This window comes from Helianthus annuus, chromosome 3 (assembly GCF_002127325.2).
Source record: "Helianthus annuus cultivar XRQ/B chromosome 3, HanXRQr2.0-SUNRISE, whole genome shotgun sequence".
Taxonomy (NCBI): domain Eukaryota; kingdom Viridiplantae; phylum Streptophyta; class Magnoliopsida; order Asterales; family Asteraceae; genus Helianthus; species Helianthus annuus.
In genome coordinates, this window is record NC_035435.2 from 146,229,102 (window position 1) to 146,254,894 (window position 25,793).

At 39.9% G+C, this 25,793-nt stretch overlaps 2 protein-coding genes across 2 annotated transcripts; one reads left to right on the forward strand and one right to left on the reverse strand.

Moving 5' to 3' along the window:
- The first annotated feature begins 8,270 nt into the window (after window positions 1-8,270).
- LOC110928108 lies at window positions 8,271-8,977 on the forward strand. The gene is made up of 2 exons (XM_022171311.2): window positions 8,271-8,448; window positions 8,526-8,977. The coding sequence occupies exons 1-2, from the start codon at window positions 8,278-8,280 to the stop codon at window positions 8,967-8,969; spliced, it is 615 nt and encodes a 204-aa protein (XP_022027003.1). The 5' UTR covers window positions 8,271-8,277; the 3' UTR covers window positions 8,970-8,977.
- Window positions 8,978-9,086: 109 nt separating this feature from the next.
- Window positions 9,087-13,712, reverse strand: LOC110932272. Its single transcript, XM_022175620.1, has 4 exons — window positions 13,431-13,712; window positions 13,040-13,147; window positions 10,410-11,132; window positions 9,087-10,334 (listed from the first exon to the last, which is right to left on the reverse strand). The coding sequence occupies exons 1-4, from the start codon at window positions 13,710-13,712 to the stop codon at window positions 9,087-9,089; spliced, it is 2,361 nt and encodes a 786-aa protein (XP_022031312.1).
- Window positions 13,713-25,793: the final 12,081 nt, after the last annotated feature.

Below are 25,793 nucleotides of genomic sequence, written 5' to 3' on the forward strand. Positions count from 1 at the left end.
TGAATATTGTGAAGAATAGAATTCATTTTTATCTCTTTTATCTTTGTTTTTTATTAATTATTAATTTAATAAATTAATATTTTATTAACTTAAATAAACTAATATTTTAATAAATTAGTTTTTGGTTAACAAGGTTAGTAGAAAACTAATCTAGTTAGTAGATCCTTTAATACATTCAAAATAACCTAGTTAGTAGTCCAAATAGGTTAGTTTTTATAAAAGAAACCACTAACTGAGTTAGAAAACTCAGTTACTTCAGTTAAGAGTCAAAAAAAAGAAACAAAAAGGGGGTCCTTCTGTTCGGACCGGCCCTCTGCGTGACTCGTACCCGCGCCGCTATGTTACAATCAAAGTGTCTTAGCCAGTTTTTCCTCCAGACAGGAGCTGATAGGATACCCAAGTTAATTCCTTTTATATGTTAATTGAAAGTTTTAGAATAGCCAGCTTTTTCCGCCGCTATGTTACATCCTTTGAAATACGGTTACTGATTCTATTTCAAGGTTTACATTCTATGTTTCCTTTAAAATTTATATTAAAATAAGGGACAAAATGTTGTGTATGTTTAATTTAAAAAAGAAAATTATATTTTCCTTTCATCGTGATATCTTTTGAAAAAGATTGTAGTTACAAATCTCTTAAACTGGAAATGAATACTTTAAATTTATTAAATTAAATAAACTAATTGAAAGTTTTATATGTTAATTGAAAGTTTTAGAATAGCCAGTTTTTCCGCCGCTATGTTACATCCTTTGAAATATCGTTTATATAAATAAATATATCAAGTCATTCATGGAAAAAACTAAGAAATATCGTTTATATAATTTTTTTAAATAACTAATCATGATTTATATCGGAAATTTGTATATATTTTTATCGATAAGAGTTGAATTAGAAATAATAAACATTATACTTAAATCAATATTATACAAAACGGGCTTATAAATTCTAAAAATATTACAATATTACACAACCTACTTATTAAATCCTAACAATATTACACAATCTACTTATTAAATCCTAAAAATATTACACAATCTACTTATTAAATCCTAAAAATATAAAACTACATAGCATTAAAAAAAAAACTACGAAGTAAGATAAATATTAAAGTGGTCAACCAACTTAAAATCCGTATTCTCTTCGTGCCTAAACTCGACCCTCGCGATATACACCCGATCATCGTGGCTCAACCCAGCCGCCGGGACACGGTTGTAGTAACGTTTAAACCGATCCAACTTCGGTTTAAGATCACGCCATTTGTGTTGACACGCGTTTAAGTTGTGTCGCGCGTTGCCGACGTGCTGTTGATAGTGTTGAAACGCTTGCCCCCAGTACGCGGTTTGTCCGCGTTGTAAATTTCGTTTAGCGTCAACGATAGCTGTTACTAATGCTAGTTCTTCTTCTTCTGTCCAATTAACCATCTTTTGTTTTTTTTAAGTAACAAAGTTGTGAATGGTTTGGGAGACTAATCAATTGTGGCTATTTATAGCCAACATTGGCCACCCCACACCGCTACCCCACACCCCCCCACACCGCTACCCCCCAACACAGCTACCCCACACCGCTACCCCACACCCACCCCCACCCCACCCCCCCCACCTCGGTAATAGCTATCCCCCACCAAAGAATTGTGGCTATTTAAGGTTTTTTATGTTTTTAAATATTAAAACTTAATAGGTTAGTTAAATTAAAGGGGTATTGATAGTTAATAAATAAAGTAAAATAGAAACTACGAGTGACGAAAAACTCGGTGCAAACTCGAAATTCAACTATTTATTTAATTTTAATTAGAATATTTAACTCTAATGAACAACATAATACAAGACGAAAAAAACCCAGCTAAATAGTAACAACATCTTCACGCGTGTATACTTCACCGCCATTGTTAACGCTTCGTCTTGAAGATGCCTAATTTCACTTGCTTGATTTGCAACGGTCACATGTTGTTGTTCATGCATGAAATGTCGAAATACATCAATAGCTCTTTGGCACGAGGGCCCCTCTGCCCAATCCACAAACCCACAGCCTCCTCGTCGACTGATGCAGCAATAGAATTTTCTTCCCGGGTTTGTAGCGGTCCAGGAAGTTTTTATAATTGTTTGCGATCCACAATTCCTGCATAGCACCATTTTGCTAAGTGTAGTTGATTTTTTTTGGGGGGGGGGGGTATATATAGGTGGTGGTAGGTGTAATAAGGGACTATTATTAATTTTTTTTTTGGTAACATATTATATTATATTCAAATACATAACAAATCTAATAAAACGGTGTCGTTACATCACTATTACGTTCAACACTCTGAATTATTTTTTCAACACTCGACTCTCCTTCTAATTTTGAATCATAGAAAAGCATAGCAAGGTGCCGCCTCATATTGCTAGCCGTTACGTTGGGGTCTTCACCGTCATTAATCTGCTTCCCGTTAATTAGCTTTTCCAGGAAAATGCAAACCCATACCCCACAATCTCCTAAAGGCCCTGTTTGTTGAGGCACGTTGTGTGCAAAAGTAACATGAAAGGGGTAAGTCAGCGGTATGGGCATTGTGGTGTAGTAACCATGCCTACGTAGCCAATTGTCAAAGACAAAATTAATATGAGTGAGCACTTGGTCTCTTCCCCGGTCCAGAAATGGCGCTTCTGCAAGGCTACAAAATATAAACATAAAACATATTAGATAATGACAAAGTAAAAAAGAAATGTTACAATTAATAAATTTTTAACTAAAAACACAAACGAAAAAGAATAGTACCTGTCGTAAACAGTCAGAGTACGGTTAACCAGGTTGAAAACCCCCAGAAACCAGTGTGTTTGCGGTATAAGCAAAGGTACATACACCTATATTTTATTTTTTAAAATTAATAAACTTTTACGGAACTATGTAAATAAAATTAAAATTAAATTAGAAAGAACCTCATCAACTGTAGTAATTGCTGGAAAAGGTTCCACGACCCCGGTGTAATAACCCTTGTATGTTTGTTCAGGGAGAGTCGTTCCATAAAAATACATTTGGAAATATGGTGGTAAAATACTCCAACGGGCATTACGATCTCTCGATTCATACAAGTGGATCATCCAACCAAAGATATGCTGTTTAGCAAAAAATCAAATAATATTTTACTTTTGTTAGTAAACAGATAATATATCTAAAATTCCTTACATCATCGCTCAACCACCCCTCGTTATCGTCACCTAGCAGTGCTGACCAGAATGACGGACCTACGAATCCACCCGTCGTTAATCGGAGCTGGACATCGCCACTACTAGGATACCAACTCCTAATTTCAGCGATCTTTTGATCATCTGTTTTTCGCTTCCTTGTTGGCCCTTTTTTCAAATGTTTAAAAACAACAAATGGTGATAGCACACAGGATGAGGGCTTGACAAGCCGTTCAGATCGCCTCAAATTGACCAACTCCGGATCAGCATTCTACGAGAAAAAAAATATATAAGACTATACAGTTGAAAAATTATATTTTAAAAAATTTCATTAGTTTATAACTTACAATATCTTCTTGCATTCTGTTGAAGCTCGGCACACGATAACTATTATCGTACACTTCAAACTGGTCGGCTACACCCTGAAATTATAAATTTTAAAAAATGTCATCAGTTTATAAATAATTTATTATTATGAAAAATTTATAAAAATAATAAATTAAAAAAATTCAAGTATTACCTTATCACTAAAGTTAACTTCTGGCATGGAAAATGGAGTACTACCAGGAACCGGCCGAACACCATGTAAACCCGCAGAAGTTAACATGGCAGTTAACTTGTGGTTGTTTTCATCCATGATCAAACTTATCTTGTGATTGTTTTCATCCATCAACAACTTAAATTTTTCAATAAGTTCGTCATTAGAACCAACCCCATAAGAAAATTGACCGGGACCAAAATTTTGTTGTGGAATTTCTGTTCGGTCTGGTGCCGGGGAAAACGGTTGTTTCGGCTCATTTAAACCGAAAATATTATTATACACCTCATTTAAATCTTGAGGCCGTACTTGAGCTGTCATATGTGACCGTACATCAGACGACGTGTCAATACCATACAGTTGACGTTGGGTATCCAAATAATCTGAACTGGCAATAAACCACTCAGTTCGCATCTCAGCATCGGTGGGTAGTATGCACATAAGAGGTTGGCATTCAGGTTTCTATATTTTGCGATACAAAAAATTATAAGAACAGGTACCTAAAGTAAATAAATATGTTTTATAATTGTAAATTTAGTGAAAATACCTTAATAGCATTACGGAGATATTTCTCCACACCTTGCTTCTGGTACTTAGTTCCGGCTCCCCAACCTAAAAATCTTGGAATCGTCTGTACTTGAAATAATTCGGGTTCTGCTCGAAATTCTGGAAAAATCTCCATGATCCACATCTGCACATAAATGGGTATAATCTGTAATAATTAATTAATCAACATATAACTGTAATAATTAATAAGATGAAAGTGCTACCTTGAAGGGCCAGACGAAGCCTGTTAAAGAAAAACCAGTTGTATCTTTTTTTTGTCGAATGTACATATTATAAACATTCGTAACCGTGTTTTCCCAAAAATAGTTCCCCCATGGATACTGTCTAAATACCACCAGATCGTCTACAAGGTGTATCAATCTATCATCAAAAACATTAGTTCGTTGAAGTCCCAAAAAACCTAACCCTAACAACATCAAAAGACAAATCCTCGTTTGATCATCTGGATCTAATATCCCTAGAACAGCGAATTTTTCTTCAACCATTCCCATGTTAACACGCTTTTTCACATTGAACACTCTCCGTTTGAAGGAATCTTCGTGATCCTTTGGTGTCCACTCTGTGGGCCCAAACTCTAACCCGGTAATTAGACAGAAATTTTTAGGGGTAAACATTAGGGTTCTTCCGGCAAGCTTATAAGGAATACCAAGATGCGGTGTAGGTGTATCTTCTTGAAGACTTGCAACTCCGACTAAAAGCTTGCTATCACATACTCTACTTTTTATATCTAAATAATTACCAAAACAAGTTTCTCTGATATATGATTCGGTTTGTTCGGACATGGCATCCTTCAATCGCTCTATAACCGACCATTTTTGTCTAACTTTGATTTGGACTTTCTAGTAATTTTACATAAAAAAAAAATGTCATAATATTATAAAATAAAATAAAAATGTCATAAAAGGGAAAACATATATACTTACCTTTACAGGTGGAGGCGATTGGTATACTAGATCTTGCATCATCTGATCTTGTTGCATGTTACCTGGTCGGGTCGGGCCCTGGTAAAACTGGTCCATGGTCCCCTACTGTAGAATGGTGGTCCCAACTGCTCTTGGACTGTGGTCCTCTCGTAAATCTTTGGTGCACTTGGAAAGTGAGAAGTCTTTGTTTTTTTTCGTATTAAGAAGATTGTTCGAACACGTGTCAACACTGGGTGAACCGAGTAAGTGAAACGGCATATTTGTAGAGGTGAAGCGGCATTTTTAATGGCGAAGCGGCTTGGGGGTAGCGGTGTACCGGCATAAATACAGCGGTAGCGGCATGGCGACAGGTTACGCGGCATAAATACAGCGAAGCGGCTTGGGTTAGCGGTGTGCCGGCATATTTCTAAGTGAACCGGCATATTGGCAGGTGTACCGGCTTGGGATAGCGGTAGCGGCATAATGGGCATAGCGGTAGCGGCATATTGGCAGGTGTACCGGCTTGGGCAGGTGTAGCGGCATAATGGGCAGCGGTCATGTCACATCATCTTGGAAAGGGAAAGACATAGGTGTAGCGGCATAACCGTCAGGTATAGCGGCATATCCGACAGCTATAGCGGCATATCCGACAGCTATAGCGGCATACCTACCGTAATTTATATTTTTTAATTTTTTTTTTTATTTTACTAACATGGTAAGTTAATAAACAAAATAATTTATATTTATACTTATAAGTAATTAATTGTAAGACTTGGAGTATAAATACAACACACAAAAAAACCACTTTCTCTCATATAGTTGGAAAAAATGTCTAATAAAAACACTCAACCCGTTAACAAATCATCAAGTTGGATTCTTCGCAAATTGAGGAAGCCAAAAAACAATAGTGAAAGTTCGTCCTCTGAACCTTCAAATGCACAAAATGCTGAAGACAACCAGTTTGTACAGAACCGTGAAAGCTTACACCTCCATAGAACAGGTAGATGGGCAATTCTAGACGACGAAACGGAGAATTGGTCGAAAGATGTTGTCACATTTTACAATAATGGAGACGCTCCATTCTGCTACTCGGCTGTTTTCTCAAGATCAATTGAGTTAGACCAAAATTTTTGGGGCACTCTGTTGGGATGTCGTAGTAACGGCTACCTAACGGCTTTAGTAAATTTCCTTTTAATCTTTGTACAATATGTTGTTTTTTTGATGTTAACATATCTAAAAATTAATAAATGATGCTTCTACAGCATATTGAAGGTTGGGTTGGAAGACTGATGGCTTGGAGGAGTAGAAAACTTCAAACGGAGAAAATGCTAAACTTGCGTTGGACTATTCTACCACCACAATTCTATGAGAATTTATTAGACTCTGTTACTAAAAACGTGGCTAAGTATGGTAATGGTAAATTAAACCCATTTCCTTCTTTCATCGACGTTGATTACGTTTTTTTCCCACTGCCGCTGGAAAATAGAGAATGGGTGCTGCTTCGACTTGAGTTGGTAACTCAGGAATTAGTTATATACGCATGTGAAAACATAAGTGTTGGTGAAAAGTACAGAAATGTTATTCACCCACGGTTGACTAAGTTCGCAGTTTATTTCGGAGCTTTGTTGGTGCATTTGCAATATTGGAAAAAGACGGGCAAACCGGAAAGACGCATGATTTTCGAGGTTAATGAAGAATACATGGTGTCTAACAGGTCACTCTCAGGAAATGAGGGAGTCTATCTATGTATGCTTATGGAGCATTTAGTAGCAGATAAACCAATTATTCGATCCGGACAAACAATTCAAAATTTTTTAGAATACAGACGTTTCATGGCAGATAAACTGTATTTTTGGCGATGTTTACCACGCCCAAATCTTGTTTAATGAAATTTATTTTATTATTTTAAATGTTTAATTATTTATATAGAATTATGATGACTTCGTTCTATTATATAAACCCCCCAACATCCACACACACCATTACACCTTCAAAATAAACAGAACTCACTATGAACACAAACATGAGTGTAGGTAACCAAGATCCTATCGAACCAGTGGTTTCCGCAACACGTCGGCGATCCACTCGACGTCGACCGAACCCTCCTCCTTCGAACCAACTACTTCCCGCACCTGGGAGATTAACACGACGTCGTCTGAACCAAGAAACTACAAACCCACCACCTTCAATTAACTCAGAAAACCAAGAAACTACAAACCCACCACTAGAAAACGAAAACATTGTTTATGAATATTACCAGCAAGAACATCCTGACGATTTAACAGATCAAGAGTTGAACTTGGCATACGATTTAGCAATGAGCACACTTCAAATTGCATCGCCAAACACTAATCAACCTAACCAGATGCTTGAGCATGGAAGACCGGAAGGCTATGAAACGGACCCGGGAGAGGAGTATGTAGAATGGTGGGGGGAGGAGGACACTCGATGCCCAACACCGGAGAGCCCACGTCGTACATGTTGGTACTCCCCAAGATCTGACGGTCGAGACAGTGATCGTTCGGTCTCGCCGCCCCCATTCTTCTTGGGTGATTGGCCTTAGAAATAATCTATTTTTTATTTCTTAGATTTATAGTTTAATCGTACGTTTATATAAATGATTGTCCGTTTGTTTCCTATTCTATCTTAATAAATAAAGTCTTGTGCATTTTTTTAAGTAATTATTAGAAAAAAATTAAATTAAAAAAACATACATATTTGGATGGAGGTGGCTATATATACACATCTTTATGCTTCCTCTTTCCAACATACTGAGGAACTAATAATGTCCAAAAGGAGGTCTTGCTCAACCATTCCTCATCCAGTACAGAACACGCGTTGGATCATTGAAGATGATCGATATGACAATTGGTCTCCAAATGTTCTTGAGTTTTACTACGATGGTGATACACCAACTTGCTATTCGACATACATGGGCGTTACACCGTTAGGAAAAGACTGGTGGGGCGGACTTCTTGGGTTTTGTGGCAATGGTTTTATACAAGAAACGGTATTTAAAAATCTAAACATACGAACTATATATGTTTTTTTTAATATTTTAAAATTAGTTTTGCCCTTTAATTTCCAGCACATAAATGCATGGTGTAACAAGCTAATGTATTTACGGGAAACTCAAAGCGAGACACGGCCATGCCAGTCTAATGATTATCGTTGGACAATTATGCCCCCTCATTTTTTCAACATGGTAGTTGAACAGAAGCATGATGCTTACAGCTATGCAGATGGGTCTAGACAAAAATTTCCTGCATTTTGGAATGTGGATACGGTAAAAGTTGTTTATTATTTTATTAATTTCATCCAAAAATAATTTGATCCGGCCATTTAAATATCGACATTTTGTAGGTCTACATGCCAGTTTCACACAAGGATCAACACTGGTTAATCTTACAGATAAACATGTTGTCACTAAAAGTTAAAGTTTATTTCCCAAATAATTGTAATGTAATGCATTGTGGAGAGTCGTTTTGCATACATAAAAAAATACATCAAATTCTACTTGAATTTGAGTCTCCATTCTTATGGTTTTTGGGTCGCATATCGTACTGGCAACTTTCTGGAATAAACGAGACAGATACCTTGGAGTGTGCGGGGGATGATGTGTGGCCAGATAACGGGGATCATACAGGTCGAAATTCAGGTGTAATTATTTGTATGTTAATGGAAAAACTTGTTCAAAACTTTGCATTGACATGGGAAGAGGAAAATCTACAGGATGCTTGTGTCAGATACAGACGGTACATGGCGGATGAACTCTACGCTGGCCGATTCACACCAAAAAAAAACTGATGTTTGTATCTATGCATGTTAAAATAATTCAAGTTAAAATATAAATATATTTTTCAAGTACAAGGATTTCAACAGAATGTTGTGCATAAAAAAAATTTCCAAAATACTACACTAAAACTAAAAATCTCCCAAATTATAAGACGGAAAATAATTATCAGACGGATTATTTCCTGGGTCTTCGTGAGCAACGGTTTCCTTGCCTTTACGCGAACGTTGTTGCGATGGGATTGGGGCTGAACAAACGTCACGATGGTGTCCATGTGTCTTACACCTACCACAATATAGAGGCGTGGGTTCTTCCCCTCGAGACAAGATTCTGTTGTTTGCTCGCGGACGGCCCGACTGACGTTTTGTCATATGCGGGGGGCGAACATTTATAAGATCTTCTGGTATCTCCCATTCAGATTTATGAGGAAGAGGATTAATCGCTTCCTCGTATGTTTTTTTATACACTTCATTGGAATAACATCGGAAAGCATAATGACTGCAGTCAGTTTCACCTAAGAATTTGGATACAGCAATCACGTGCCCACAGGGTAGTCCAGAAACTTGCCAAACACGGCAACTACATGTTCGATCGTAAAAATTTACAAAACCACGTTTTTTCCTGTCGTCAACATCAAAGGTGTTCAACCCTACACCAGCGGCAGTCCAAGTTCTAGACCCATCAATTTTCTTTGCAATTTTTTTTTGAGCCCACTGGGTAAGCTCATGTCTTTCCTTAATTCCCTCCAGCCGACGATCATAGAACCATTTTTGAACAGATTGACGGAAAAATTCAATAAGTTGGGTTACTGGCAATTTACGATAGTCTTTAGACAAAGCGTTAATTGACTCTGCACTGTTAGATGTCATATAATGATATCGATTGCCGGGACAATGCGCTCTTGCCCACCGTCCAAACCCGATACTTATTAAAGTGTTCCGTATTCTAGGAACTGCAAGACATAGAGTGTGGAAAGCCTCATTAAAATCAGACAACCGGTAAGATTTACAGGTCTTCCACCAGAGGCTCTGGTATTCCTTTTTTTTATTCGACGGTAAACTTAAGTTCACCATTAAATGTCGACAGCAGAGACCATGATAAGCGTGTGGAAACACGTTGCTTACAGCTAAATGTATTGAATTGGCCCTATCCGATATGATCGCCATATCTGGAATTTCACCAACACAACCTTTAAGCTTTGAGAGGAACCATGTCCAAGAAGCACCATCCTCTGATTTGCCTATTCCATAGGCAATTGGTAAAATCTGGTTATTTCCGTCCATGCCAACTGCTAAAAACAATGTTCCTTTAAATTCACCCTTCAAATGGGCAGCGTCTATAATAATAACAGGTCTTAAATTACGCACAAAACTACGAACCTGAAAAAAAAAATCAGTGAATGACCATCATATTTTAAGATAAAAAAAATATTATTAAGGTCCATGCCGACTTACCGCTGCACCAATAGCCACAAATACCATTTCAAATCGACTCTCGTCGTCAACCCAAATGTGAGTCACGGTTCCCGGATTCGCCCGCTCCAAATTGTAACAATAGATTGGGAGTTCGGCAAAAGAATCTCTGCTTGTACCTTGCAAGAGTTCTAAAGCATGACATTTTCCACGCCATGCTTGCATGTAACTAATATCAATTCCTAAATTTTGTTTAAAATCGGACTTTATCTCGGTTCCGCGATAAATTCGACCACCGTCTTTTAATTGAGGCACTAAATAATGACCCACAACTTGGGGGTTTGCCTGACGAAAATGTGGGTGTGTGAGCGTCTTTGAACAAGTGTGTTTATCGTTAAAATATTTAACGTAAAATGCGCTATCACCAGCAAAGCTGTATGCCCTAAAACGCCACTCACAACCATCAACAAAACATGACACTTCGTACCGTGATTTAGACGATCTATCAACTTTAAACTCAAATCGTTCTATCAAACATTTTTTACCCAATTCAAGTTTCATTTCCTCTTTGCTATTAAAAATGTGGCCTGGCTCAAACACAATAGAAGATATGCCTTGGGTATTACTCGGTAAATATAATTGGGTACAGTTTTCATTAATTTTTTTATCACTATCATCAAAAGATAAATTCAAATCAGGAACTTTGAAATTGTTTAAAAATGCGCAATCAGAAGACTCAACACCGGGTTCTTGAATGACATATAACTGAAATAATTCAAATGGTTTACTATTAGCCAAATTAAAGAAAAAAACAACATCATTATCATTCATTATATCTATCGGATCTGTAAACGAAGACATCCGGTAGGATATCCGAGTAATATTTTGAATATCACACATCTTTCGAATATAACTTAAAAAAGTGATGTAGGAAAAAGTAGTTTCAACTTCTAAACCACGTCTAATAATACAATCGTGACCGGCAACATACTCCATGTTCCCGTTAACAACCTCCCACTTACCCCCGATGTATATCACACACTTAACACCCATGAGTTATACTAAACGTGACCAAACAATGTATTACTACAAAGATAACGAGAAGACAAAACACAGATGTGTGTAAAAGACAAAAAACAGATGTATATATATATACATACGAAATTATAAATAAAAAAACTTGTGTAGCGGCTTGGATGTGGATGAAACGGCATGACCAGGTTGAAACGGCTTGGCCATAGGTTTAGACGGCTTGGCGGGAAGCTGAAGCGGCTCGTATCCGGGGTGTAGCGGCTTGGATGTTGGATGAAACGGCTTGAGCACAGGTTATAGCGGCTTGGGGGGTAAAGCGGCTTAAATTCAGACTATAGCGGCTTGGAATGGGGTAAAGCGGCTCGGCTTTATCATGAAGCGGCTCGGCTTGGCAGTCCTCAAAGCGGCATAAATCAGGCATTCGGCGAAGCGGCTTGGCTTGGGGGGGAAGCGGCTCGGCTGCCAGGCGTGGCGGCATAAAGCCGTTTCAGGCAGCATGGACACGTGTCGGCTAGCTGATGGTTGGATTGAAGGTGCATAATTATGGGAGTTCACTTTCATGGGAGGGTGCATTATGCCCGGTCAAATGGCCATTTTCGAAATTGGCTTGGTCAAACGGCTATGCTGGTAATTTTCTGTTATTATTATTATTATTATTATTATTATTATTATTATTATTTAAAATAGGAGTTATGGATAAGATTATAGACATGATGAGGTGGAACGAAATGAATGTACTGAGAATCTATGTTATTTAAAGAAATTTGTCCCATCACTCACTCTAAATTTGGAAAAAAAAGTACTCGATTAACTGTCCTCCCACTCATTTCCAAAAGTACCAAAACTCTTTGATCCAATCCAACCAAAACTTGACTATTTAAAAATTTTCTTAGGGTGTAAGGGGTGCTCACCTCTTAGGTGAGTCCCCCCTCTTACACTCCCCCAATCACATAGTGCCATGTCAACTCCCCTAATACACTCCCTTAATACCGATTTTTGATGGCGGCACTCCCCTATTAGGTGAGTTCAAAATTAATTCTTTTTTTTGGTAAAATTATGGATGTTTAAAAATTATATAAAAGACATTTCATTAAATTTAAAAAAAAAATACATTCAAAGTAGAGAAAAAAAAACACATTCAAAGTAGAAAATAAAAAACACATTAAAACTAGAAAATTAAAATTTTAGAAATCGCATGGCCACCCGTACTTGTTAGCAATTTCTCGCTTTCGGGCGAGGATGATCGGCAACATACTTGGCGGAACATCGTCGTGCGGCTTAAGAAATGTTTTCATATCTCGATCGAAATTGTAGTTTTTCATCGTCTCGAGTTGTGCCGATATGAGCTCGCGAGCCTCCGACTCTCTTTTTTTCCTCAATTCGATCGCCTCCAATTCTACCGCTTGCTTCGCTTCTTTCATGGCGGTGTACACTTTGAATTGTGCCGCCAACTCGGCCGAGCTTCCCTCGGACGATGTAGCTTGACGCTTGTCTCGCCGTTGTGCTCTTTGTGGCGAGGGATCTTCGTTCATATCCGGTATCGAAAAGTCCACGTCAACGGGCTTTCTTTTATGTGCCGAACCTTCACCTTCCTCACCCATCAATGGGACTTGGGCCCATTTCTCGTGTGTTCGAACAACCTCCCACGCCTCGATGTGTTGAAAACCGCTTGGAAATCTTTCTTTAAATTCTTTTAACGCGACTTTCATCACGTCGAGATCCTTACACCCGCTTGCTCGTGTGCGATCCTACATGTTATAAAATAAAAAAAATTAGAAAGTGTTAAAAAAGTATGAACTTAGAAAATAAATTAAAAATATGCAATGTTAAAAAAAATATAATTTTTACCGCTTGTTGGTATAGGCCGTTGAAAAAGTTTATTTTCGCATGCATCGGGTTCCATTTAGACCGTACTTGATGAACGGTCCAGTTACTTCCACCGATAGTTTTGTTAAAGTGCTCTAAAATTTTACCCCAAAAACTTTCGCGACTTTGTTGATTGCCCTTTTTTTTGTTGGTAGAACAATGTACCCACGCCTTCGCCAACGCCTCTTCTTGTTCTTTTGTCCATTTTTCGCTCACCGTTTTCCCTTTTTTTTCTCGAGCCTCGTCTTCTTCGTTGCCCGCGTCTTCGTCCACATTATATTCATCTTCCTCGTCGTCGTCGCCCAAATTTTGAGTTTCGGGCACCACCTCCTCGTCCTCGTCGTCGTAAACCGGTAGAGGACGTTCGACATTTCCTCGTGTAGAAGGAACTTGTGGAGAATGATAAGCATATGGGTCGAAGGCGGGGAATTGAGGCGGAGCGTCCATTGATAACAAATTTTGAAAATAGCCGAAATTGGGTTGTTGGGTATTGTAAAACGAGGGGTGTGTAGGTTGTTGGAAAAAAAACGGGGGTTGTGAAGTGTATCCGAAAGGGGGTTGTGGTTGAGCATTTGCACCGCTCGAACCATCTCGAGACGGTTTCGAGACCCGTCCCTTAGTTTTTTTCTTGGCCTCGCGGGGTCGGTTCTCCATTGCTCGGTGTATAAAAAATAAAAAGTGAAGTGGGTTTGGTTGGAGAGTATAAAAAATATAAAGTGAAGTGGGTGTGGTTGGAGAGTTTAAAAAAATAGAGAGAATGAGATGGTTTGAGTATAAAAAAATGGTGAGAATGAGTTGGTTATTTATATTAGTTTAAAAAAAGTGATTTTTTTTTTTATTAAATTTCCGACCGTTGTCAACGGTCATATCTCGATCCACGCAACAATTTCCATCGGTGAACCCCCACCCATAACCCACCCCGAATCGGGACCCCGCGAGGATGGCGGCGGTGTTCCCGATCGGGGAAATGCCTCACCGATCCCCCTTACCGAGTACGCCCCGGACACCCTTATAGATAAATTGATGTTTTTCGCCAACAATAGATTTGATGAAAAATATTTCTCGTCCTTATAAATTCACGTGACAATTTCTAGAATAACAAAAATCACAATTCATAAACACTGATGCTATACCTAAGACTATAATCAGAGAGCATTAGGGAAGATATTAAGCGTTATGCAGCGCTACGTTATTAAGGGGATATAATAAAAAAAAGCATTGGGTGAGAGGGGCGTGAAAGTGATGTTTAAAAAAAAAAAATAATAACCCAAAATCCACTCACCAATGAGTAAATTGCCATTTTAGTCCTTGAGTTTTGTCTAAGTTTGCAATTTTAGTCCAAATAGTTTTTTTTTGCCTCTGAGTCCCTGACTTTTCCCTTTTGTTGCCATTTTGATCACATACATTAACTTCATCCAAAAACTCCATCTTTAACCATGGGTATTTTGAGGATTTTCATTTTAAATGTTTTCAATTGTCATTTTGATCCAATTCCAAAAAATCAAAAAAATTCCAAAAAATTATAAAAATAATAAAAAATTCTAAAAAATCAAAAAAATTCTAAAAAATTCTAAAAAAATACAAAAAAATCCGTTTCGACCCGTACCGTTTCGAACCGAACCGTTTCGAGCTGAACCGTTTCGACGCGAACCATTTCGACCCATACCGTTTCGAACCGAACCGTTTCGAGCCGAACCGTTTCGAGCTGAACCGTTTCGACCCATACCGTTTCGACCCGTACCGTTTCGAGCTGAACCGTTTCGACCCGTACCGTTTCGAACCGAACCGTTTCGAGCTGAACCGTTTCGACGCGAACCGTTTCGACCCGTACCGTTTCGAACCGAACCGTTTCGACCCGAACCGTTTCGACCGAACCGTTTCGAGCCGAACCGTTTCGACCCGTACCGTTTCGAGCGGACCGTTTCGACCCGTACCGTTTCTAGCGAACCGTTTCGAAACGGTTCGGTTCGAAACGGTTCGGCTCGAAACGGTTCGGCTCGAAACAGTTCGGTTCGAAACGGTTCAGCTCGAAACGGTTCAGCTCGAAACGGTACGGGTCAAAACGGTTCAGCTCGAAACGGTTCGAGTCGAAACGGTTCACGCCGAAATGGATTTTTTGTATTTTTTTAGAATTTTTATGATTTTTTAAAATTTTTATTATTTTTTAGAATTTTTTGGATTTTTATTTGATTTTTTGGAATTGGATCAAAATGGCAATTGAAAACATTTAAAATGGAAATCCCCAAAATACCCCTGGTTAAAGATGGAATTTTTGGATGGAGTTAGTGTATGTGATCAAAATGGCAACAAAAGGAAAAAGTCAGAGACCCAGAGGCAAAAAAAAACTATTTGGACTAAAATGGCAAATTTAGACAAAACTCAGGGACTAAAATGGCAATTTACTCCTCACCAATTAGTGAAACGTTGTTACGTGACCACCCATTTGCCCTCCACAGCGGTGAAAAAACCCCGCCCTCAAAACCACGCCTCTACTGCCCGCACCACCATCGGGCCGGGGTGCGGGCGTGGTTGAGGCCTCCACGCCAAAAACCATACCTGACACCATATGGTATAAGAGATTCACATTAATTCCCCTGTTGCTATTTCTATAATGATACTAAACTCACTGCATCTTCTCTCTCTTTATCGATTAAATATTTTCCACTCAGACCCCCCGTAGTGGGGCTTTTTTTTAATTCAAAAAAAAAAAACGCCGAAACACGCCCCTTCACCATTACATATGGGCGTTTTTGTCACACCTCAACCGATGGCGGAATCATCGGGGCGCGGCATTGAGCGAAACAGATTGTCCAGAAGTTTCCATAACAATTATCATTACCATTCAATTTAAAATAACATGTCCCATACCATGTCTCAAACAGTAAACAAATTATTACAGACAAAAATCCGGGCAAATAGTTCTATTCCGACAACTCAGATTTTTAAGTAGCCCAATTGTTTATCTGCTTCTAGAGACTCTTGATTTCAGATCTACAGACACTATTTGTTGGACTCTAGAAGCTTATTCTAGGCTCGCTTTCCTAGCAGATAAGCGTCCTAATTACCTGTCACATACGTTAAAATGAAAGTCAATACACATAGTGTAAAGGTGAGCATACAAGTTTGATAATAGCATATAGAGTTCGAAATAGTTTACGCATAACTAGCACGTACACGGAGGAAAACGAAGCATGTTAATTATCGACATGAACCTATCGATACCAATGACTGCGGGTTGACTGCCCCAGGCAGTTCGTAATACATGATCACCACTGTAATTCATACAAATAATTGTCCTTAACAACCCCCGCATGCGCGGGTGCTGAGTCCAAACTATAGTACTATCGTCGTTAAGGCAAGTAGACAGCATTCCATGTGTAAACATAACAAACAAGCATTCATTAAGTCACGTATAACATGCGGTAACGGTTAGCGTTTAAAATATTGCGTAGTGTGTTTGATGTGATTTCGTATAGGTAACGTATGTAACACCCAAAAGTGCCTTAAGCAAAAAGGGATCGAGTATACTCACAGCGGTTGATGGATTGAAGGGAGCGCTTGAGAGTAAGGTTAGCCTGATTAGAACGATAATATAACGATAAGTGACGCGTAATACGAGGATAAGTATTGATGGGTCGAACAGTAGTCCAGTCGGATGGTAATCCGATCGGACGGCCAATCCGTGCGGATGAAGATCCGTTCGGATGGTTATCCGGTCGGACGGTAGTCCGGTCGGATGACCATTCGAGTGGATTGTTTCTTCCTTTGAGAAGGATGTGTTTGTGTATGACGGTTTGACTTTTGAAGTTCTTGTTGTAGCATTAGAAAATATTAAAGTATCTCTACCCTTCAGGCCGGTCGATCGGACGGTTGTCTGATCGGACAGCAATCCGATAGGTTGACTCTTCAGTGAGAACAAGTTCACAGCAGGCTGTCACTTGATCGGACAGCAGTCCGATCGGGTGGCCTCACTAGTGCATTGAACATGTTGAAAAATCGATTAAGTGTTAAAGTCAAGTATCTCATGATCCAAAGAGTAATCCGGTCGGATGGTAATCCGATCGGATAGCCATTCGTTCAATACTTAACTTTAAGTAAGGTTGATTGAGTGTGGGACCCAAAGTGTCGGTAGTTCGGACGGCCGGTCGCTCGGATGGCTGTCCGGTCGGACAGTAGTCCAGTCGGATAGCACTCCGTGCTGGTCGTTCCGTTCGGCTTATACTTGGTCGTGTTGATTGTTTGTAGTTTTATCGAGACGCCTTGACAACGTTTCAACCAACAAAACCCCGTCTCGAACCTGGTAACCTGACCGAACAGGAATCACTCATCTGGTTCGAGTGCGCGGCACGACGATTTTATAGGATTCCAAAAGAGGAAAGGGGGTCGGTCGGATGACACCTCACCCGGATGTTAGGTCGGTCGGATGGCACACCGACCGGATTGCAGCCCGGTCGAATGGCAATCAGGTCGGCCGGCATCTGGTTCGAGTGCGCGGCACGACGATTTTAGATATTTCGATTCCGATTACGAGCGATGCGATTGCGATAGAGTTTCCTATTCAAATTACTTTTAATCCCAACTACTCATATCGCGCGCTGTCTCTTCTCCACTAATTATCATACTATATCCACATACAATTATCCTTAATTCGTATTCAATTTGCGATTGCGATTCGATTGCGATGAGTTCGATTGCGTTTCGATTGCGTTTCGATTGATTACCACATAACGTAAATAAACACGCACAAGTAACATATAAGGCACACACACATATAATAATCACCAGAATGCGTAGTTCGAGTTTGCGAGCGCGATGTTGATTAGATTAGTTTGGCTAGCGTTTAATTAACTTTATCGCATTGTTACTTCCTATTATTCACAGTCGTAAAGCGATTCGTAGCGATAAATATTCGATTACTACGATTTTAATTAATTACTCCATATAATACAACTAACGTAAAACACCAAAATAGACTAACTACAGTCAAAGAAGTCAAAACGGGGATTGAGCAAGGAGGGACAGATTGCAGTTAGCAATCTTTTCTCCCTTTGACTTCAATCTTGACTTTGACTTTCGAAACACTGGGGTGTTACAGTTTTCGAGCGTTTTTTTTGAAAAAATTGGGTTGGCGTTCTTCAACCAACGCTGAATTTTGTATTGGGGCTCGAGTTGACCGTTGCCAAACGGTCAATTGTTTATTTTTTTTTTAATTCCAATATTCACCTACTATATATATTACCCACTTTTCCATATTTTTTATAAAAAAAACTCAAACATTCTCAAACTTTCTCTACTACTTCTTCTATATTTTATAAAAAGATGCATCCATTCCGACACCCATTTGGTGTCCCCTCAAGACCCATGAACCCGAACACAACCCAACCGCAACAACCGTTTAACTTTCAAGACATGGACCCGAACATGTTATCTTACGCGGCTTACTTGAGTGGCGGTACTCCGTTCGTGCCTCCCACTTTCGGCTTTGGTCAAGCCGGCGGGTCGCAACCTTCACAACAACAAGCCGAACCCGATGTCGATATCATGCCGGAGACGCAACCCGAACCGACGCCAGAGAAATCGAAACGCGGCAGAAGGTCGCATAAGAAGATGGAAGCGAACGAACCTCGACGTAAGCATTCTTACCTTAATTGGACGAAGGAGGAGGGATACACGTTGGCTCGGGCGTGGCTCGACGTTTCGGAGGACCACGAAATTGGTAACTTTTATATTTTTTTTACTTATTTTTTACTTATATTTTTACTTTTATTTTTAACATACAACTTATATTTTACTTTTATTTTTTCAACTTGTAGCAAACTTTCAAACGGGCCCCGTTTTTTGGGATAGGGTTCGTGCACTCTTTTTGTTACACCCCAACCGATGGCGGAATCATCGGGGCGCAGCACTGAGCGGAAGAGATAGTCCAGAAGTTTCCACAACAACTATAATATAAATTCAGTTTACATGACACGTCCCATACCGTGTCCCAAATAAATAACAAGTTATCATAGAAGCAACTAGGCAAATAATTCCGTTCCGACAACTCAGATTTAATTATTACAGACAAGCGTTTATTATTTCTAGACTCCCTAGCCTCGATTTCATCACCATGCGCCTAAGCATCCTAGTGACTTAAGCTCCTGTCACATACGTTAAAATAAAGTCAATACATATAATGAAAAGGTGAGCACACAAGTTTAATAGTAGCATATAGAGTTCGAATAGTTTACGCATAACCAGGCACGTACACAGAGGAAAACGATGCATGTTAATTATCGACATGGGACCATCGATACCAACGACTGTGGGTTGACCGTCCGAGATGGTTCGCAATACATGATTACCACCGTAATCCATGCAAGTAATTGTCCTTAACAACCCCCGTGTGAACGGGTGCTGAGTCCAAACTATAGTACTATGTTGCTAAGGCAGGTAGATAGCACTCCACGTGTAAACATAATAAACAGCATTCATTTAGTCAACTAGCACATGCATTCGATTAGCGTTCAAATAGTTGGTGTTTGATTGTGATTTGTTAGGTAACGTATGTAACACCCAAAAGTGCTAAAAGCAAAAAGGGACCGAGTATACTCACAGTGGTTGATTGTGGATTGAAGGGAGCGCTAATAGTAAGATTAGCCTGAATAGTTCGATAGCATAACGATAAGTAACGCGGAAAAGTAAACAAGTATGGATGGATCGAATCGGCCGGCAGGCTCGATCGGCTGGACCATTCGAGTGGATTGTTTCTTCCTCTGGTGTGTTTGTGTTAGAGGATTTGAACTTTTGAAGTTTTCGTTGCAGTATTTGAGAACACTGAAGTGTTCCTACCTTTCAAGTCGATCGATCGAACGGTTCGTTCGATCGGCTAGCTCACTCGATCGGCTAGGAGCTTCAAGGTTAGTCCCCAACTGAATGTCACTCGATCGAACTGCCTGTTCGATCGGCTGGCATTCTCTACTACGAACGAGTTGTGAAAATGATTAAGTGTTGAAGCATAGTATCTCATGATCCGAACAGTAATGTTCGCCAATCGAGTGCCATGTTCGATCGAACACTACTTTGTCAATACTATACCTCATGAAATTTTGAAAGTGTGGGACCATGTGCTAGCCGATCGGCTGGCCCGGTCGATCGGCTGGCATGTCCGATCGGCTGGGCTGTTCGAACAGCCTGGCCGTTCGGCCAGCATTTCTGACCTGGTCGGCCTTTCGTCTAACACTTGGCTGTTTGTTTATTTGTCATTTATTCAAGGAATCTTGACAACGTGTTGAACTATGATAACCTCCGTTCCTACTTGTTTCCTTGGCTCGAACAGGAATCACCCAAGTCTGGTCGGTGAACGGTTCGGAATGTCGGTTTAGAGTTTAACCCGAAATCGGTGAACCTTGTTCATAGAACCCAAATCTTGAACCTTTTAACTATTTGAATGATTAATTAGCCGGTTCAAGCTCCGTTTGAAGGCATTGAGTGTAAAAGAGTTGAAAGAAAGTTGGAATTCCTTCTTTCAATTCTTCACAACTTGTGGATGTTTAGATCTTTGATAGATCTTAACTTGTTTATGTGGAAATCGGTTTGATCTAAGCTAATCATAGTGGAATGAGGCCAAAACATGATGTTCTTCAAGAACACCATGATGAGATCACCCAAGAACACTTAGATCTTGGTGATTTCACGGTTAGAATCCAAGTTTTGGAAGATAGAAAGGTGTAGAATCAAGTAATGATCCAAATCGTACAAGAATTAGAGTGAAAACTTACCGGGATTGAGAGAAATCTGAGAAAAGGTGAAGAAGATAGCTGGTTCGGTCAGAGCTTTCCAAAAATGGAAAGTATGACAATGACAGCCCTATTTATAGGCTCCAAAAGAGGAAAGTGGCAGCCGATCGGCCAGGGGCTCCGATCGAGTGGGCTGCTCGATCGGCTGGCAAGATGCTAGCCGATCGCCTGGCCTGTTGGATCAGGTTGCCTCCTGTTCGATCCGCGACACACCTTGAGTATTTCGTGACGATTTTCGATGTTTCGATTTCGATGGACGATGATACGAATACGATAGAGTTCCTAGTCAAATTACTTTCAGTCCCAACTACTATATCTAACATACAATCTCCTATAAGTCACGTTTCGATGTCGGTTTCGATTGAGTTCGATTGCTTTTCGAGTTTTGATTCGATTTTCGATTGATTTGCTTGAATACCACACAAAACATAAAGTAAACACGCGCAAGTAACACATAAGGCACACACACACGTATAACAGTACCACAATTCGCATAATTCGAGTCTCGAGTTCGATGATTGTTAGATTGGTTTGATTACTGATTAGGTTAACTTTATCGCATTGTTACTTCCTATTATTCACAGTTGTAGGTCGGTTCGCTTTAAAAACACATTCGATTACTTCGATTCTTGCTGATTACAACACTTACTCCACATAATACAACTAAAACAAAAAAAATCGACTATCTACAGTCAAAGAAAGTCTGAGTTGACTTGGACTTTGACTTTGACCTTGACATTCGAAAACACGGGGTGTTACAGCCTCCCCTTGTTTAGGGAATTTCGTCCCGAAATTAGGCTCGAAGGCTACACAACGCCGTGATTTACCAATTTGATGCTTCAGATCTATTTATTTAAACAACTGCGGGTACTTGGCCTTCATGTCGCTTTCGAGTTCCCAAGTGAACTCCGCGCCTCGTTTGCCTTCCCATCGGACCTTTACGATCGGGATGCGAGAACGCCTGAGTTGCTTGGTTTGGCGATCCATGATTTCGACAGGCTTTTCCACGAAGTGTAACGTTTCGTTGACCTGAAGATCGTCGAGCGGTACGATTAGATCATGATCAGCAAGGCATTTTCGGAGGTTAGAGACGTGGAAAGTCGGGTGGACGTTACTGAGTTCCTGCGGTAATTTGAGTCTATAGGCGAGTTTTCCGATTCTTTCCAGAATCCTAAAAGGTCCAACATATCGAGGCACTAGTTTCCCTTTCTTACCGAATCGAACTACACCCTTCCAAGGTGATACCTTTAGGAGTACGTAGTCACCAACGGCGAATTCCAGGGGCTTGCGTCTTTTATCGGCGTAACTTTTCTGTCTGTTCCGAGCTTTTACCAAGTTGTCTCTTATCTGGTGGATTTTGTCAGTCGTTTCTTGTAGAATCTCGGGACCGGTTAGTTGCGAGTGACCGATCTCGTGCCACACAATAGGCGATCGACATCTTCTACCATACAAAGCCTCGAAAAGTGCCATTTGAATGCTGGCATGATAGCTATTATTGTACGAAAATTCCACCAATGGCAGGTGTTTGTTCCAACTACCGCCAAAATCTTTGACACACGCTCGGAGCATGTCTTCAAGAGTACGGATCGTTCTTTCAGTCTGTCCGTCGGTTTGAGGATGGAATGCAGTACTCAGATTAAGCGACGTACCGAGGGCCGCTTGAAACGTTTCCCACAATCGCGAAGTGCACCGAGCGTCAGGATCTGAAAGGATATCACGAGGCGTACCATGATTACGAATGATCTCGTCGGTGTAGATTTGGGCTAGTCGTTCCACCTTGTAGTCTTCTCGTATCGGCAAAAAGTGGGTTGATTTCGTTAGATGATCAACTATAACCCAAATACTGTCGTGACCTGATGGCGTGGGCGGGAGTTTCGTTATGAAGTCCATAGCTATACTCTCCCACTTCCATATAGGTATCGGCGGTTGTCGAGTAAGCCAGAAGGTCTTTGATGTTCAGCATTGACTCTTGCACAAGTTAAACAGCTTCCAACGTATAGAGCGATATCCCGTTTCATACCCGGCCACCAGTACTTATAACGCAGGTCCTGTTACATCTTGTCTGCACCGGGATGAATAGAATATCGGGACTTGTGGGCTTCGTTCATGATAATCTTTCGTAAATCGGTCCGCTTAGGGATCCAAATTCGGTCCAGATAATAGAATATCCCATCTGATTTGCTTACTAACTGAGCTCCATCGTGATAGATTCTTTCTCTCTTCAATGTACGCTCGTTAAAGCAAGCATGTTGGGCTTCGCGAATAAGGGTTTCAAGGTTATGCTGGGCTTGGATGTTTCGAGTACTGAGCACGTAACTCTTTCTGCTGAGTGCGTCAGCAACCACATTCGCCTTGCCTGGGTGATAACGAATCTCACAGTCGTAATCATTGAGAAGTTATACCCATCGGCGTTGACGCATATTAAGCTCTCTCTGATTAAAGATGTGTTGTAAACTCCTGTGATCAGTGTAGATCGTACACTTAGTGCCATACAGGTAGTGTCGCCAAATCTTCAATGCAAAGACAACCGCGCCTAGCTCGAGGTCATGGGTTGTATAGTTCTTCTCGTGGATCTTGAGCTGACGAAATGCGTAGGCTATAACCTTGTCTCGCTGCATGAGAACACAGCCGAGACCAAGGTTAGAAGCATCACAGTAGACAATGAAGTTGTCGCTTCCGTCGGGCAGCGTAAGAATCGGTGCGTTGCACAGCATATGCTTGAGGGTTTGAAAGGCAGTCTCTTGTGTGTTTCCACACACAAAAGGCTTGTCCTTATGGGTAAGAGCAGTGAGCGGCGCAGCGATCTTGGAGAATCCTTCGATGAATCGTCGATAATAGCGCGCTAGTCCGAGAAAAGAACGAACTGCTTTCAGAACTAGGTATGGTCATTATGAGTTTACAGTCATGCCCTTCGGATTAACCAATGCACCAATCCTAGCCTTACCAGAAGGAACAGAAGATTTTGAAGTATACTGTGATGCTTCAAAATTAGGATATGGATGTGTGTTGATGCAACGCAAGAAGGTAATTGCATATGCATCCAGACAGTTGAAAAAGCACGAAGAAAACTATACGACTCATGATTTAGAACTAGGAGCCATAATTTTTGCCCTTAAGATTTGGAGACATTATCTGTATGGAAGTAAATTTACTGTTTATACAGATCATAAGAGTTTAAGGTATATATTCGGGCAAAAAGAGTTAAACATGAGACAAAGGAGATGGATGGAAGTCCTGAGTGATTACGACTGTGATATTCAATATCACGAAGGAAAGGCCAATGTAGTAGCAGATGCCTTAAGTCGTAAGTTCCATGAAAAGCAAAAGCGAGTCCATGCTCTTAGAATAAATCTACAAGTAGATTTACGGGAACAAGTGAAAGAAATCCAGAAAACGGCAATCAAGGACGATACCGAAGGAATGAAAGGTTACCTAAAAGAATTAAAACAAGGAAATGATGGAATTTGGAAATTTCATCAAAGCAGAATTTGGGTACCTAAACAAGGAGATTTAAGATCAAAAATCTTAGAAGAAGCTCATAAATCTAGGTATACTGTACATCCAGGAAATAATAAGATGTACCAAGATTTAAGGAAACATTTCTGGTGGATAGGAATGAAAAAGGACATAGCTGAATATGTATCTAAGTGTTTAACTTGTTCACAAGTTAAAGCTGAACACCAGAAACCTTCAGGCTTACTGCAACAATTAGAAATGCCTGTATGGAAATGGGAACTTATAACAATGGACTTTGTTACTAAGTTACCCAAAACCAAAAAAGGTAATGATGCTATTTGGGTAATCGTGGACCGATTAACCAAATCAGCTCATTTTCTACCAATCAAGGAAACCTTTAGCATGGAAAGATTAGCCAAGCTATATGTGGATGAAATAGTATCCTTACATGGAGTTCCACTCTCCATTGTATCGGATAGAGATAGTCGTTTCACTTCCCGATTTTGGACAAGTTTCCAAGAATCCATGGGAACTCGACTTAATCTTAGTACTGCATATCATCCACAGACCGACGGACAAAGTGAAAGGACAATCCAAACTCTGGAAGACATGCTCAGAGCATGTGTAATTGACTTTGGAGGTAATTGGGATAACCATTTACCATTAATTGAATTCTCCTATAACAATAGTTATCATTCAAGTATCGAAGCTGCACCATTCGAAGCACTGTACGGACGTAAGTGCAGAACTCCAGTATGTTGGGCAGAAATCGGAGAAAGTCAATTATCAGGTCCAGAAATTGTACAAGAAACTACTGACAAGATAACTCAGATCAAGGAAAGACTAAAAACAGCAAGAGATCGCCAAAAGAGTTATGCAGATAATCGTCGCAAACCGCTTGAATTCCAAATAGGAGACAAGGTACTTTTAAAAGTATCTCCTTGGAAAGGTATTGTAAGATTCGGTAAGAAAGGGAAACTGAGTCCCCGATATGTTGGACCATTTCCAGTAATTCAACGAATCGGGCCAGTTGCCTATCGCTTACAGCTACCAGAAGAACTAGCTGGAGTACATGATGTATTTCATGTATCCAATCTCAAGAAATGTTTATCAAATGAATCTCTGGTAGTACCTCTTCAAGACATAGAGGTAAATGAGAAGCTGAAATTCATAGAAAAACCTTTACAAATAGAAGACAGGAAAATCAAGTTTCTCAAACACAAACGACTGGTATTAGTCAAAGTCAAATGGAATTCAAAAAGAGGACCAGAATACACTTGGGAGCTGGAATCAG

What these genes read in the sequence shown, in the direction of transcription:
- LOC110932272 (XM_022175620.1), bottom strand. Translation starts at nt 13,712, where the DNA reads ATGGACGCTCCGCCTCAATTCCCCGCCTTCGACCCATATGCTTATCAT. An exon ending in AACACATCGAGGCGTGGGAG is followed by an intron (nt 11,133 to 13,039) that starts GTTGTTCGAACA and finishes GAATTATTTCAG; the next exon opens with TTATATGTCATTCAAGAACC. An exon ending in TTGTGGCTATTGGTGCAGCG is followed by an intron (nt 10,335 to 10,409) that starts GTAAGTCGGCAT and finishes TTTTTTTTTCAG; the next exon opens with GTTCGTAGTTTTGTGCGTAA.
- LOC110928108 (XM_022171311.2), top strand. Translation starts at nt 8,278, where the DNA reads ATGTATTTACGGGAAACTCAAAGCGAGACACGGCCATGCCAGTCTAAT. An exon ending in CATTTTGGAATGTGGATACG is followed by an intron (nt 8,449 to 8,525) that starts GTAAAAGTTGTT and finishes GACATTTTGTAG; the next exon opens with GTCTACATGCCAGTTTCACA.